This window comes from Plutella xylostella, chromosome 4, assembly GCF_932276165.1.
Source record: "Plutella xylostella chromosome 4, ilPluXylo3.1, whole genome shotgun sequence".
NCBI lineage: Eukaryota > Metazoa > Arthropoda > Insecta > Lepidoptera > Plutellidae > Plutella > Plutella xylostella.
The window spans coordinates 2,596,475-2,612,901 of record NC_063984.1 but is presented as its reverse complement, the minus strand read 5'-3'; the positions used below and the strand labels follow the sequence as shown (position 1 = coordinate 2,612,901).

Below are 16,427 nucleotides of genomic sequence, written 5' to 3'. Positions count from 1 at the left end.
TATTTACACCAAAAAAAACTTTACCATTAAACTTATTCGATACCGATACTTCAGACATCAAATTTTTCAACGTCTATCTCTTCAGCCACATATCAATGCTAATCTTACAATACTTCAATATTTTCTTAGAACTCAGCCAACGCACATTTACGAAACATCAGTCAATAAATTGAATTTGTCCAACTTTTATACAGAATTAAATTAAGGCTGTAGGTTTTTATACGATTTGGCAAAATGTGATATTTATCAATCGAAATTGTGGCCTAAACACTGGATTTTAAGAATCAAAATGTACCGACAGTCACTGGACCGGTACTGTTATTAGGAAAGAAGTGTGATTTTAAAGATATTTTTATCATAATACGTAGTAGATGTTTTTAACAGTTTAAATAAAGTACTCATTTTTATACACTCAGTAGATAATTTTACTCGACATACTTTTTAGGTTTGTCGTAGAAAATATTATGTGTTTGTTTTATGAGCATAGTAGTAGTATAACAAGTGTATGTTATAAATGTTATGATTATCTTGTCTGTATTAATTGTCTAGTCTTATTTAATGAGAACAATAAACACATTTGTAAACGGAAAACGTCTTTATTTGAAATATTAATTAAGTAATAATTATTAATGTTAAGTGTTTGGTCCTAAATAACTTAAAATCAAATAATTCATTAGACTAGAGTATAAAATTATAATAAAGTAGGTAACTTAAATAAACCTACAAGTACATTACCGTCATAATTTCTAATTGAGAGTGCGGAAAGTAGCTAATGTCGGGTAAGTTTTGAGCCGAAGCAACTCTAACTCCGTCTGCAGTAGGACTATAGTCGAGTGGTTCGCCTGCACCTGGCGAATCAACCTGCTGCGTTCCACCAACGTAGCCATCCTGAAAGAATGAAAAACAGACCCCTTAGCATGAATTTTCATCGTGAACGTGAAGTAGAATTCATCGAGTAATTTTGTATGAAAATATAAACAGCGTCCCTGGCGGTCGGTAGCAGAACTAAAATTTCCCTACAAAATTCATCGAGTAATTTCACGTCACGTTCACGATGAAAATTCATGGTAAGGGGTCAGATCTCTTTACATAAGTTGACCAATGCACAGAAGTATAAGTAGGTAAGTACCTGCCTATAGTTTTTCTAAGCTGTAAAACACTGGTTGGAACCAATAGAAGGAATCTTTTAACGAGGCGTGAAAGAATACATTAACACGCGCTGATTCCGAAGCTAGTTTAAATCCGAATGCCTGATTATTTATAAGAATAATTAATCCAGTGGGCATTTTTAGATAATATGCACAATTTGAAAATTACTTTTTTGCCTCCTTTTGTGCAGTAATTTGTAAGTACAACGCTGTGAGCTGTGATAGGTGCGTACCTGCGCTTGTGCTCCCTCCGCACTCGGATGGGCGCGAAGGGGTCCTCGCCGAGGCGCTTCTCCGAGGTCAGCGCAAGCAGCTTGTCTATGTGTGCGTTCAGCTGCTGACTCGAGCCTTTTATTCTATTCTATCCTGAGAGGGGGCGAAGTGTACATGTGTACATGAGTACACAATATGTCCTCTTAATTTCAGCTCAGCCAGCATAGCTACCGAGTCAGTGGCGGATTTACAAATTTGCCGCCCGTAGGCCATTCAATTTTTGCCGCCCCTACTGACTTCTGAAATTCAATTTGTTAGTTTAATCCCGTTATTAGTATGATTGTGAACTTAATGATGTGGATATTTCTATGTCTATCTGTCACCAACTTCAAATGTTTCATCAAATCTTATTTAAGGTTCCGTACCTCAAAAGGAAAAAAGAAACCCTTATAGGATCACTTTGTTGTCCGGCTGTCTTTTTCTCAGAAACGGGTAAAAATATCAAAGCTGACATTTCGCAAAGATATACAAGGTGGGCCAAAAGTAATCACCCTATTGGAAATTGCTCTCATTTGTACAAATGGCCGCCAATTTCAAATTTGTTTTGATATTGGTGGACTAGACAAACGCAGAATACAAGTTGACAAGCCATGGAAGCCACACTTCCCAAGAACGCCAAATAATTTTGTATATTCAGTTTTCGGGTCGCCTTTTTTTCGTTTATGTCATTTTTCCCCGCAATATCGCCCGATTTAACCGTTTCAGACAGTTTTTGCGGGTGTTTTTTCAAGACCCGTGTTAATGTGAATAAGCCCGTGTCTCTGGAAGCCCTTAAGGACAACATTCGACACGAGTGCGAGAATCTCTCGCCCGAAGGTCTCGCTGAATTGATGAGAAATGCCATAAAAGGAGCCCATAGGGCAATCAATTGTGACGGCGCCCATTTGGCCAATATCATCTTCTAGACTTTACCAATAAAATTTTTAATGTTCAAATAAACATAGTTAATAAAAAAACAGAATCGAAGTTTTTCATTTAGAAAAAAATTAGAGCCAATCAAGATAGGATGACTTCTTTTGATCCACCTTGTACAAATGTACGGCTTCGACAAACTGGTAAAATAAATTAATGAAAAAAAAATGTTACCTTCCATACATGTAAAATGGGGATGATTTGTTTCGTTGGTGTTAGGTATTGTACAGGTCTTTCAAAAATATCAAAGGTCTTCTCAAACCATTTTTTTATTCAGTGACTGGTTTGCGAAATATTAAGATTCAAACTGCGAATTCTTGGTAGACTCAAGTGACTGTTTGGTCCAAAAATATCACTGATGTACTTAGTACATTTATGACAAAATTCCACATTACTTATCCACATATAAACATTACAGCCGTTTCCAGTTTCTCCAAATTCGAAAGTATTCCCGCCGCTTCTTGTCGCGTTACAGGCTTTTTAGTAATATCATATTTGATTGATTTCAAAGAATACGCATGCCAAGAATCTCTTTAACTATTTCTACTATCTTTTCTGGCTGACTATCGTCTCAAATTCACTCTATTCCGGGTTTTGCCTTTCCCGATTTCACTCATTTATTTAAGCCAGCGTTGTGTCGAGTTTACAAAAAATTCCTGAAGCAGCATGAAAAAGCGTCAATCTTGGCTAGTTTAAGACTAGACGTGACGTAAGTTATGCATCGCGCTCACTCACATCGCGCAGCCTCAAGAGCGAGCGCGACGACGTAGAACTTTTGTCACGACTTAAATGCGCCCCGTACTAGCCCTTCTGAGCATGATTCAGCAGCCACAGTTGCCACTAAATTCAAAGAATATAGGTACATACTGATTATATGACAGTGCGTTTATTTATATGTAAATTGTGTACACGTAAACTTATATTTAAAAAATCTGTAAAATAAAAAATGCTAAATTTGCCGCCCCTCTAAATCTGCCGCCCTAGGCACTGGCCTTTTTGGCCTATAGGTAAATCCGCCACTGTTAACCGAGTAGACTGGAGCAGCAAGCCTGCGTGTTTTAATAGCTGAGATAGGCGCTCTGTTGGTGTGGGTCACGCCGCCGTCTCGCATCTGTAATACACGAGGCATGTCCCTGCAGCACCCTGATTCGGAACGTCCCTGTATCGCGATTTGCTATAAATACGGAGCTGTGATTGGTGCGTACCTGCGCTTGTGCTCCCTCCTCACTCGGATGGGCGCGAAGGGGTCCTCCCCGAGGCGCTTCTCCGAGGCCAGCGCGTGCAGCTTGTCTATGTGTGCGTTCAGCTGCCGACTAGAGCCTATTATTCTATTCTATTATTCTGCGAGGGGGCGAAGTTCCTGTACATATATCCTCTTAATTTCAGCTCAGCCAGCCTAGCTCCCGAGTAGTAGCAGCAAGCCTGGGTGCATCAATTGCTGAGATAGGCGCTCTGTTGTTCCGTATTAGATGGACATTGGACACGCAAACAGACTCGAGCCTTGCACGCGGCTGACTCGCATCTGTCATATACGAGGCCGTTTCCCGATTCACGGATTCGTTATCGACGTAGACAAACGTTCCTGTATAGCCATAAATAAGGAGCTGTGCTTTTTGCATACCTGCCTTAGACAAGTGACATATCTCTGATACCTGCGCTTGTGCTCCCTCCTCACTCGGATGGGCGCGAAGGGGTCCTCTCCGAGGCGCTTCTCCGAGGCCAGCGCGTGCAGCTTGTCTATGTGTGCGTTCAAAAGCTGACTCGGGCCTTTTATTCTATTCTATGAGGGATGCGTTCAGCTGCTGATTTTATTCTATTCTATTCTGAGAGGGGCATAGTTCCTGTTCATATATCCTCTTAATTTCAGCTCAGCCAGCCGAGTAAACTGGAGCAGCAAGCCTGGGTGTTTCAATAGCTGAGCTTGGCTCTCTGTTGGTCTGTATTAGATGGACACGCTAACACACTCGAGCCTTGCACGCGGCTGACTCGCATCTGTAATATACCAGGCCAGTCCCTGCTGCACCCTGATTCGCCATACCTAAATACGGAGCTGTGCTTGTGCGTACCTGCGCTTGTGCTCCCTCCTCACTCGGATGGGCGCGAAGGGGTCCTCTCCGAGGCGCTTCTCCGAGGCCAGCGCGTGCAGCTTGTCTATGTGCGCGTTCAGCTGCTGACTAGCGCCTTGTACGCGGGATACGCGCATCTGGAATGAATAATGCTACCGTTATTATTTGATGGGTGATTCAGTATAATTTCGGTCTTAAGGTGGGTACTGGATACTGACCAACGTTACGAGGTGTAATGTAAGGCAGCGTTCCCACTACGCCGGACCGGCAGATCTGCCCCGCCGGTAAATCTGCCGGAAGAGCTAGTGGCTGTACAATTTATATGAAGCTATTCACATTATCCCGGGTCCGGCATTTTTACCGAGCCCGGCATTTCTACCGAACGTTTTGTCACTACGAATTGCCGGTAGAACGACCGGGCCCGGAGTAATGTGAACGAGTTTGTGCCGGTATCTGTCCCCCGCTCGCCCCGCTCGTGCTCCCCTCGCCCCTGGATGTAAAATGAAAAGCATGGAAAATCTTTCCCGTAAAATAGGGTGTACTTACCCAATGTTTTCTTTTATTTTGCCTTCTATTAAGATGCCACCACAACACAACAATTTCCACCATCGTCGTCCATTGTGCGCGCAGGTCCAAATTCAACTGAGGACTGTCTGAATTTCTTCCGGGATCCGATGTAATGTGAACACTCTGTCCGGTGTCCGGTTTTCGGCAGATCTGCCGGTCCGGCGTAGTGGGAACGCTGCCTAAGATGTTACACAGCTAGCATCCGTGCAGTCAGTATGCTGGTTTCCCCGTAATACTACGTACTGACTGCACGAATGCTCGCTGTGTAACATGTTACTTACATTACTCGTAACGTTGTTCAGTACTCACCTTTGGACGAAAGCAAAAGCGAACATCAGCTATCATATAGATATTCGTCCACTGTTGACGATAGGCCCTCTAACTAGCAGTACAAAGTCCACACCTGCATATGCTCGACCCGCTGCACCTCAGTATCGAGCATACGGTTAAGAGAAGCCCTGGACGCCGCCACCTCACGCTCCGTCCCCTCAATAATACACCCTATATCAACCAGCATAAAGCACACACCTGCATATCCTCAACCATCTGCACTGCAGTAGGTATCCAGCATACGGTTCAGGGAAGCCCTGGACGCCGCCACCTCGTGCTACCCGCTACCCGCTCTATAATTGACTCTACAGGTAGTTGCAAAAAGAGTATAATTAACGAATTTTGACATTCTGATTTCTCTTCCGTGCTTAGATATAATATGCTGCACACGTAAGTTTCGGCTTAGTATGCCCTTTCTGCAACACCCTGTATAACAAGCCCATAAAGTCCACACCTGCATATCCTCGACCCTCTGCAATTCAGTATCCAGCATGCGGTTAAGAGACGCCCTGGACGCCGTCACCTCGCGCTCCGTCCCCTCAATAATAGACCCTACATCAACCAGCATACAGTCCACACCTGCATATCCTCGACCCTCTGCGCCTCAGTATCCAGCATGCGGTTAAGAGACGCCCTGGACGCCGTCACCTCGCGCTCCGTCCCCTCAATAATAGACCCTACATCAACCAGCATACAGTCCACACCTGCATATCCTCGACCCTCTGCGCCTCAGTATCCAGCATGCGGTTAAGAGACGCCCTGGACGCCGTCACCTCGCGCTCCGTCCCCTCAATAATAGACCCTACATCAACCAGCATACAGTCCACACCTGCATATCCTCGACCCTCTGCGCCTCAGTATCCAGCATGCGGTTAAGAGACGCCCTGGACGCCGTCACCTCGCGCTCCGTCCCCTCAATAATAGACCCTACATCAACCAGCATACAGTCCACACCTGCATATCCTCGACCCTCTGCGCCTCAGTATCCAGCATGCGGTTAAGAGACGCCCTGGACGCCGTCACCTCGCGCTCCGTCCCCTCAATAATAGACCCTACATCAACCAGCATACAGTCCACACCTGCATATCCTGGACCCTCTGCGCCTCAGTATCCAGCATGCGGTTAAGAGACGCCCTGGACGCCGTCACCTCGCGCTCCGTCCCCTCAATAATAGACCCTACATCAACCAGCATACAGTCCACACCTGCATATCCTCGACCCTCTGCGCCTCAGTATCCAGCATGCGGTTAAGAGACGCCCTGGACGCCGTCACCTCGCGCTCCGTCCCCTCAATAATAGACCCTACATCAACCAGCATACAGTCCACACCTGCATATCCTCGACCCTCTGCGCCTCAGTATCCAGCATGCGGTTAAGAGACGCCCTGGACGCCGTCACCTCGCGCTCCGTCCCCTCAATAATAGACCCTACATCAACCAGCATACAGTCCACACCTGCATATCCTCGACCCTCTGCGCCTCAGTATCCAGCATGCGGTTAAGAGACGCCCTGGACGCCGTCACCTCACGCTCCGTCCCCTCAATAATAGACCCTACATCAACCAGCATACAGTCCACACCTGCATATCCTCGACCCTCTGCGCCTCAGTATCCAGCATGCGGTTAAGAGACGCCCTGGACGCCGTCACCTCGTGCTCCGTCCCCTCAATAATAGACCCTACATCAACCAGCATACAGTCCACACCTGCATATCCTCGACCCTCTGCGCCTCAGTATCCAGCATGCGGTTAAGAGACGCCCTGGACGCCGTCACCTCGCGCTCCGTCCCCTCAATAATAGACCCTACATCAACCAGCATACAGTCCACACCTGCATATCCTCGACCCTCTGCGCCTCAGTATCCAGCATGCGGTTAAGAGACGCCCTGGACGCCGTCACCTCGCGCTCCGTCCCCTCAATAATAGACCCTACATCAACCAGCATACAGTCCACACCTGCATATCCTCGACCCTCTGCGCCTCAGTATCCAGCATGCGGTTAAGAGACGCCCTGGACGCCGTCACCTCGCGCTCCGTCCCCTCAATAATAGTCCCTACCCGCTCTATAATTGACTCTACAGGGTGTTGCAAAAAGAGTATAATTAACGAATTTTGACATTCTGATTTCATTTCCGGGCTTAGATATAACATGCTACACTCGGCTTAATACCCTTTCTGCAACACCCTGTATAACAACCCTGTAAGGTCCACACCTGCATATCCTAGACCCTCTGCACTTCAGTATCCAACATGCGGTTAAGAGAAGCCCTGGACGCCGCCACTTCACGCTCCATCCCCTCAATAATAGACCCTACCCGCTCTATAATTGACTCTACAGGGTGTTGCAAAAAGAGTATAATTAACTAATTATGAAATTCTGATTTCTCTTTCGTGCTTAGATATAACATACAGCACACGTAGGTTTCGGCTTGGTATAACCGTTTTTGCAACACCCTGTATCCTGTAAGGTCCACACCTGCATATCCTCGACCCTCTGCACCTCAGTATCCAGCATGCGGTTAAGAGAAGCCCTGGACGCCGCCACCTCACGCTCCGTCCTCTGCAAGTCCTGCTCGTCGGTGCCGCCCAGCTCCTTGTTCTTGAGGTACCACTGCAGCTCTTTGGGGATCTGGAATGTGAGGGGTTGAGATTTTACTAGTGAAAGTATTGATTGCTCGATCGTATGGCAATAAGTTGCTTCTACCTTTTACTAAGTCTATTCATCTCATTCTTATCTACGTAATACACGGCCACATATCAAAAAGTAAGCCCTTTCTCCCACTACGCGACTCTCAAGCGACGCGACTGTGACGCAATCCTTGGTCGCATATATTTGACGAGTCAACGACGCGTCGAAGACCCGTTTATAGGATTATGGGTTGCGTCGCTTGAGAGTCGCGTAGTGGGAGAAGGGGCTAAGAGTGCACAGGAGTGTAGTCCGATAAAGCCCGGGTGGCTAACATCACGAGACAAATGTTGGAGGGTCTACTCTGAACACACCACTAGCCTCATGTCGGGGGGTCTACTCTGAACACACCTGTAGCCTCATGTCGGGGGGTCTACTCTGAACACACCTCTCGCCCCATGCCGAGGGGTCTACTCTGAACCCACCTGCAGCCTCGTGTAGGAGTGCAGCTGCTGGCGCAGGTGGCGCAGGCGCATGCTGCTCTGCGCGTGCTGCCACTCCCTGGCCAAGATGACCCGGCGGAAGTCCATCTGTTTGCGCATCATGCGCAGTTTTATCTCGCCCACTCTCTGTCGAAAGAAGGAAATTGAGGAGATTGTTAATTGAAAAGTAATTACCTAAACCTATTGGAAGACGCTGTAACGTTTGCCAATGGCGGCACGGTCAATTTAACATTAATCGGTTCAATAAATTAAATAGGAACGTATATCTTATTTCAAATTAGTTACCGTACAACACATCATACCAATGTGACTATATAGTGACACACTTTATCCAACGAGCGCGACGAAAAACTTTTCCTGCGTCTTATCGTATTATGTCGGGTGCGTATTGCGGCCCTCGTTACCTATATGTATAGGCAGGGTGGCCTAATTTCTCCTATTAGCTCCACTGGATGGTGTTACTACACTAGGATGGTGTAGTGACACCATCCAGATGCAAAACTTACGCAAATGAGGTTGTTGATGGCTTCAACATCGTCGCGCGGGATGAGGGCCGCGTCCTCGAAGTCTTCGATGTACCCCGACGTGAGCACCTCCACTTGACCAGCTGGAAGCACCAGCTGCAACACCCATCATCACTATATTTATTATTATCATAATGATCCAATAATCGTCCACTAATGCCAGACACAATTTAAAATACTTACCGAAGATATGATTTAACACCGGTAATTTAAAAAGAAATGGGTAGGTGTTAAATTATTCAGCCAATAATATCTACTGTAAGATGTGGGCCTCTGCTAAAGAATGCCAAAGTCTGTCCTTGGCCTTTCTCATAGAACCACTACCTTCTATCTGTCTAAGGTCGTCGCTTCAGCGGGCTGGAGCCTTAGGCAAGTAAATATATTTTAAATGTTATGTTTGCTTGTTCATGGCCTCCGCCTCGTGTATTATATTCTTAGGTGAAGTTAGCATACCGTCAGTTCATACCTGTATAATCTTATTCCTAGAAGCGACCTCGACTTCCCTCCTATGTTCCACCACGTCATTAAACATTGCCTGCCGCGCCGCGCGCCGCGCGTTGATGGCCGCCGTCCACGTCGCTTTAGCGCTCTCTACGTATGCCGTCTCGAGCACTAGGGCCTTCATCTGGAATTGTAAATCACAAATAATTTGTAAATACCTATGCTATTTTATAATCGGAACATTTATGTCTGTATCTGAGGTCCTCAGGAATAGGTTCCGTGGCGCCAAAAAGCTTCTTGCTTCTGTCTGAACAGTTTAGCAAATTCTACAATTCGTTCGTTCGTTCAATTCCCTTTAATGTTATCAACTCAAGCCATCCTGCTCGAAGGACCAAAACTTGGTTGGTCTGCCTAAATGTTAGGTCTAAAAGTTGGATTGTGTAATTAACAATTTACCCGTATCTCGTTGTCGATGTTGGCGCGGCGCAGGCGGCACACGCAGGCCCACAGCGCCTCGTCCAGAACTGCTGGCATATTGCTCACGTTGTCCAATTGCTCCACTCTACAACAAATATGTAGAGCTTGAATACAAAACTATAGCTGCAGGTACGAAACTTGCGACGGCCGGAGCGACAGCGGGGCGGCGCGACGGCGATGTAATGCATTAAAAACATAGCCTTGTTTCGTTCGTCGCTATTCCCGTCGCAAGTTTCGTACCCGCTGACTAAGACATGACACGTCATCACATCTATAAAGTGTTTGGTTAGAACGTATTAATGTATAGGTACGTGGTCATCTCTTGAGACATCCGTTGGTGTTATCTTCTATAGCATTATGTCCTGTTCTCCAAATATCCCATACTTAAGAAATCCGTGAATAAATAACAAAACACACCCTTTAAAGTACTCCAAACAGTCGCCGTGCAGCAGCGGCGGCCGCACCCCGGCGAGCACGGCGGTGGCGAGCTCATATAGAACCACTGGGGTCATGGTCGCCCGCTGCACCCACTTGGGACGCTTCCTGGAAACGATGTGGTATTATAACTTCACTGTGGTCATTATGTTGTGTTACACGCACAATTGTTCCGTGCGGCGGCCTCCAAGACGGAATTCAGCAGGATGATTGCCAACCTTCGCTAGGAGACGGCACTAGAAGAAGAAGAAGACACGTACAATATGCGACTGTGATGTGGTGACTTATACTTTTTGATATAGGTGGACAATACTGAAGACATAATAGGATGGATGGCATTGTCTTTCGGACGAGCACGGCCGCGGCGAGCTCGTACAGAACCACCGGGGTCATGGTCACTCGCTGCACCCACTTGGGACGCTTCCTGTAAACGGTGCGGGATTACAACTTCACTAGTAATATGAGGCGGTGATGGGAAGTTTTCCAGAAGCGATTGCTCTTTCACAAATCCCTTCCGACTTGCATTGGATTTAGGCAGCTGATTATATATTTTTTAACACATATAGCTAGTAGAGTCACCTGTATAAACGACCAATTAGCCAGACATACCCGACGGGTGGTGACTTTTTACATTGTGATATGCAGGATATAGGTGGACAATACTGAATGACGACATTATAGGATGAAAATACCGAATGACGACATTATAGAATGGAAGACATTGTCTTTCGGAAGGATTACACACTCACTTGAAGTACTTGAGGCACTGGTCGCGCTGCACGGGCGCCATGTCCGCCAGCTGGTTCCTGCAGCTGCGCTCCAGGTGGCGCTGCTTCTGTTGTAACGCGTCGTGGGCGTTGCGGCATGCTTCTAGAGCGGCTTGGATGGTGTGAAGCTGGTCGGTTAAGGTGGAGAGTGCTGTCTCATGGTCGGATATTGAGGTTCTGTAATAAAAAAGGTAGGTTTAGTGTAATCCTAGAAGACGTGGTTGAATTTCAAACATCAAAAAAGGTGGTAACTGTAAAAAGTTAAATGAAAGTTGATTATACGTAAAAACATAATAAATATCAGAACCTATTCCTTGTTTCACAGAAGAAGTAACCCTGATTGGACCCTTACATTATACGTACCGCATTTAATATTACTTTCCACATTCCCTTGTCATACGGGACTACATAAATAGGTATAACGGTTACCTCATAGTCTCCAATTTCTCCGCCATCTCTATTCGGTCAAGGTTGGTCCTGCGCAGGCGCATCAGGTTCAGTCGCTCCTGGCTGATGCACGCGTCCACTTGCAACTTCATCAGCCACGTCTCTTTTAACTAAATATAACAAGGGTTATTTTAGAAAAAAAATAACACAATCAAGAGTCATTTTAGACTACTGCGGAATATACTGTCTATATCCCATTCTAAAGGGGAAAACATCTGATAGAAACAAAAACTACCCTTATTCGAATGTAATAAAGGTTCTCTCAGATGTCTTTCCCCGTCGAATAGGATGTAAACTGTTTGATCCTACAGGCTAGAGGGTGCCTCATATTTCGTTTTCATATATGATGCATACTAACTGACCAGTTTTAGTCCAGTTCTTGAGTTTACCACTAACAGGGTAACAAAACGATATTTTCTTTTACAAACCTTAGCGTTAAACTTGACTATGCCCTCATTGAGTACTGCAGACAGTTTAGCGTATTCTGCATGTAGCATTTTCCTGTATTTCTGTCTCTCTTCGTTTCTGAACGCCACTTTAGCTTCGTATTCGAACACTAAGCGTAAGTCATCCTCGTTGAAGGTTTCAGGATCTTTATCCAGCTGGAAATAACATAATAATATATTGTATAGTTCATTGGTGTTCATATTTTTTTAAACTTTGACTGCTAGCAAAATGTAAGTTATCTGCAAATGTTACGTATTTTATAAACATTGGATGTTATGATAGGATTCTTAGTGCGTCCTTGTCACAATAAACCATAATGCTACCAAACTGCTACCGAATGAAATAGCGCGTACCAATGTCGTCACTCAGTTACAATCCACCCACGTGGTGATTGGTTAAATAACATGATTATTTGTGACTCACCATGCACAACGGTTTCGGTATCTCCTTCTTGATCTCGTCCCACCACAGCGTCTCCAGCACTCCATCCATCATCACGATCAGCGCTCGCTCCCTGAAGTCGTCCTTCGGACCGGACTCCGGCTCCGGGATCACGATCTGGCTGGGGCTGATGTACGGTTCTATTGAGCACTGTGGACAGAAATAATTATTTAGTTATATGCATCTAACGTTCCTTTCACATTATCATGCTAGAAGCGGTCGCTAGAGGCGTTTTATGATCGAGGCAAGGTCCTATGTAGCCTATAAAATCTGCAAGCGGCAGGTCCGTGGCAATGAGCTGTCGTTATCGAGTGGACACCGTAAACATAAATAACGAAGCATTACCCTTCAGTCTTATAAAATGAATCTCCTACTGCATCCTAGAAAGTCAGCAACTAACAATACTAATCAGACTGGCTAATCTTTCCACGTCGTTTGCAAACGTGACTCTACCTAAAGTGTCAGTCATCAGGAAGCAAAGAAGAATAAGACAAATTAATTTACTATTACTTTGATTTCAGTTGTCTATGCTATGACTAAATCCTCTCAATTCTCACCTCCTCCGGCTCAACTTTAATCAGCTTGTGAGGCTCCTCCTCCTGCCTCCACTCGGGGTCGCGGATCTCCACGGCTAGGTGGTGGAAACTGCCGCGCAGGTCCGACAGCTTGTTCAACTCTGAAAGGGTGAATATGCAAATAGGATGAGATGGCGGTATGACGGTAGCCGGTGGCATTGCGTCTCATTAATGGGGAAAATGGCAGCCTTGTAATGCCTTGTATGATCTGTTTATGAGCAAATTATAAGAGCTTTCGGTTTACGGCGCATCTAATAAGTGTCTGCTGCGCATTTTTATAATTTACGTGATTCCTAGTGCACCAACAGATAAATAACTGTGATTTAGTGAGATTGTGGAAGTACAAAAATACAACAGTGATTGTGAAAAGACAAACTACCAAATCTTTGATCGACCACTATATTCAACACGTGATTCTATTAATAGTGGACGCCATCTACCGGCAACCAATAGCACTACTTCAACAGCGTCAAATCTAATGCATAAACCTGAGACAATGAATCTGAGCCGGTCATTCCTCTCGAGGACCAGGCTCACTTCACGTTTCTTCATCGCGTACAGTTCGTCAAATTGCTTGTTGAACCAGAGACGTAGGTTTTGTACATTTAGCTGCAAATACAATAGGCTTTGCAGTTGTTCTTGTCTACCCTTATCAATTTATTAGTTGATATTTTTTTAATAAAACTAATCAGTAAATTAATCTTAATTATTTGTAGTCTAACGACTGTGATCTCCAAAGGGGTAGTCAGAGGAAGAGGTAGGGCGTTTTACGCTATAATAACTTGATACTTAGAGAAAATTTCCCTCAGAACCAGGGAATCCAAAAGGAAAGAAGATAAATAAGTGTAACATTCCTCGAGACTATAAAATATGATCTTACATGAAAAACATACTAGAATAACCGACCTACAGTATTATATATTACAGAGCTTTTATTATAACTAACCATATTATTAATTAGTAAAAACAATCATATCTTACCTTACTAATATCGTAAAGCTCGTTCATCTGCAAGTAGCTATGCGCCTGCGTCTGCGGTATCATATACGGCGGTATTTCCACATATTTGTGCGCGTCACTTCCGGACAACACATACTTATTCTCTTCCACCGAGTCTTCTGCGGATGCCACGTCGGCGTCCACTTGAATTTGACTTCCGATAGACAGTCGGCTTTGGTTAATTCGGCTTTGGCTTTGGGTCAGTCGACTCTTGCTGATTTGGCTGGATGGTGTGACTGTCAGTTGTGATGCGTTGTAGTCTATTGGTGGTTGCCTGGCAGGTAGATAATGGTTATGGTTACGTTAGATTGAATTTCCGAATACCTAAATTAAGAATGTATAGGAACTAGACAAAGTTCGCATCCAACAACAGTGCTACTCCACAACAGACAGACAAACGTACGATGTCATCCGGCATAGATTAGTTGCCGGATAGAGTAATATGGCCGTTGGACAGACGAACTTAGACTGGAAGACAAGACGGTAGTGACTGGATGAGGAAGGCTGAGGACAGTGTTGCCTCTCGCAAGGAGCGCGTCCTTGGGAGAGGCTTATATCCAGCAGGGGATGATTACGGGCTAATCGATGATGAAATAGACCCAGGATAATACATTGTGGCGCTTTCGGTACAGTATAAGTATGGTAAAGCTGGTCTGGTCTGGTCTGCAGCCAGCTCCGGCCAGTACTCTACAACAGCTGATCATGATGAAGAGCTCACTCCAGTATCTCCACGGAGGGCGTGGTCTCCAGCCAGGGCCGCAGCAGCTCCGTCAGTGCTCTACAACAGCTGGTGATGAAGAGCTCTTCGCTGTCTTTTTAATTAAAATACTATTAATCAAATAAACGACAGCCAAAATAAATGGTTTAATTACGAAATCAATCTTTTTTGCTTGTAAGTATTTCGTTTGTCATTATTTTTTATTTTATAACTTAGTTTTTAAATTAATTCAAATAAAAAGACACTCCAAGATTGCTCAGAATCTACGACAAGTAAGAAGAAATACATTATAGTCATTATTTGAAAAAAAAAACATCTCGCGAGATCTCGCTGGAGCCCCAATCTCGCGAGATTTGCATTCCCTACTCACGCCAGTATCTCCGCGGAGGGCGTGGTCTCCAGCCAGGGCCGCAGCAGGTCCCCGTCGAGCTCCATCTCCACGCCTCGCAGGTGCTGCGTCAGCGCAAGCTCCGGCCAGAGCTCGCGCTGGGTCGGCAGCACGGGGAAGTTTTCCACCTGGGGAATACGGGTTACTGGAGTCAGCGGGTTAGCCAAAAGGTAGTGACTCAGTTTCTACAACTTGTAGGTATCAACGTTTTATTTAATTAATAAAAGAGTGTAGTCTTTATCAGTACTAAGAAGTCATAGACAGCTGAATGGTGAGGTGCAGTAGTGTGTCAAAACCAAGTGATGCCATTGTTGCAGGCTATGCCGCGTCTGATTTAACAAAGAGTACTCGAAATCCTCTATCACTAACACACACACAAAAAATGCCACTTGGTCTCTTCTTATTTCATTATACGACGTGGCTACCCCGTCGGGGATTACAGTCGTGAGCAATATGTATATACTCATATATGTTGTATACTATTTCATGTAGTATATAGTTACCTGATAGTGCGTGAACATGGCGTACAGTTTGACCCGCTGCGTCTGCATCATGTCCCAGCAGGTCCTCTTGGTCCACGCCGCCACTCGGTCCTGCTCCTTCATGAGCGCTTCCGTCTCTAGACGGATCTTCTCTCTCGCTCTATCTCATGTAGTATATAGTTACCTGATAGTGCGTGAACATGGCGTACAGTTTGACCCGCTGCGTCTGCATCATGTCCCAGCAGGTCCTCTTGATCCACGCCGCCACTCGGTCCTGCTCCTTCATGAGCGCTTCCGTCTCTAGACGGATCTTCTCTCTCGCTCTATCTCATGTAGTATATAGTTACCTGATAGTGCGTGAACATGGCGTACAGTTTGACCCGCTGCGTCTGCATCATGTCCCAGCAGGTCCTCTTGATCCACGCCGCCACTCGGTCCTGCTCCTTCATGAGCGCTTCCGTCTCTAGACGGATCTTCTCTCGCTCTATTTCTGCCTGAAAAAAATATTACCATGACATTTAAATTATGCATTATTTATTACCTTGTTTTTTTTTTAAATTTTGGTGCAATTTATTTTTTATTATGTGGATTTTAAAGGCGCCCACTCAGACCTGAAACGTGTCAGAGTTAGTACACAAAAATCCTTTAAGACAACGTTTTTTTTTTGGATAGGTCTGACATGTTGACGTAAAACTTCTTATGATTTCATTTCTTTATATATTTTACTGGATGACCATTGACCGGTACCTATATGAATAATATGAAATGAATATGAATATAAGTACCGGACAAGCAACCGACACGACGCACCCCGACAGGTCTCATTTAGTCAGACAGCCACTTTGGTCAACTCACATTAACAG

At 45.2% G+C, this 16,427-nt stretch overlaps 1 protein-coding gene across 1 annotated transcript in view; it reads right to left on the bottom strand.

The window, feature by feature from the left end:
* Positions 1-716: 716 nt before the first annotated feature.
* LOC105386954 (cilia- and flagella-associated protein 43) overlaps positions 717-16,427 on the bottom strand; it is a 50,604-nt gene continuing 34,893 nt past the window's right edge. Inside the window, exons 16-32 of the mRNA XM_048627700.1 lie at positions 15,912-16,058; positions 15,065-15,210; positions 13,959-14,250; positions 13,466-13,586; positions 12,960-13,078; positions 12,385-12,552; positions 11,943-12,116; positions 11,497-11,624; positions 11,050-11,244; positions 10,283-10,408; positions 9,845-9,950; positions 9,414-9,572; positions 8,926-9,043; positions 8,406-8,545; positions 7,771-7,923; positions 4,400-4,536; positions 717-888 (exon numbers count right to left, since the gene is read on the bottom strand). Coding sequence (XP_048483657.1) covers positions 747-888; positions 4,400-4,536; positions 7,771-7,923; positions 8,406-8,545; positions 8,926-9,043; positions 9,414-9,572; positions 9,845-9,950; positions 10,283-10,408; positions 11,050-11,244; positions 11,497-11,624; positions 11,943-12,116; positions 12,385-12,552; positions 12,960-13,078; positions 13,466-13,586; positions 13,959-14,250; positions 15,065-15,210; positions 15,912-16,058 — 2,571 coding nt within the window. The 3' untranslated portion in view covers positions 717-746. The remainder of the gene's footprint in view (positions 889-4,399; positions 4,537-7,770; positions 7,924-8,405; positions 8,546-8,925; positions 9,044-9,413; positions 9,573-9,844; positions 9,951-10,282; positions 10,409-11,049; positions 11,245-11,496; positions 11,625-11,942; positions 12,117-12,384; positions 12,553-12,959; positions 13,079-13,465; positions 13,587-13,958; positions 14,251-15,064; positions 15,211-15,911; positions 16,059-16,427) is intronic.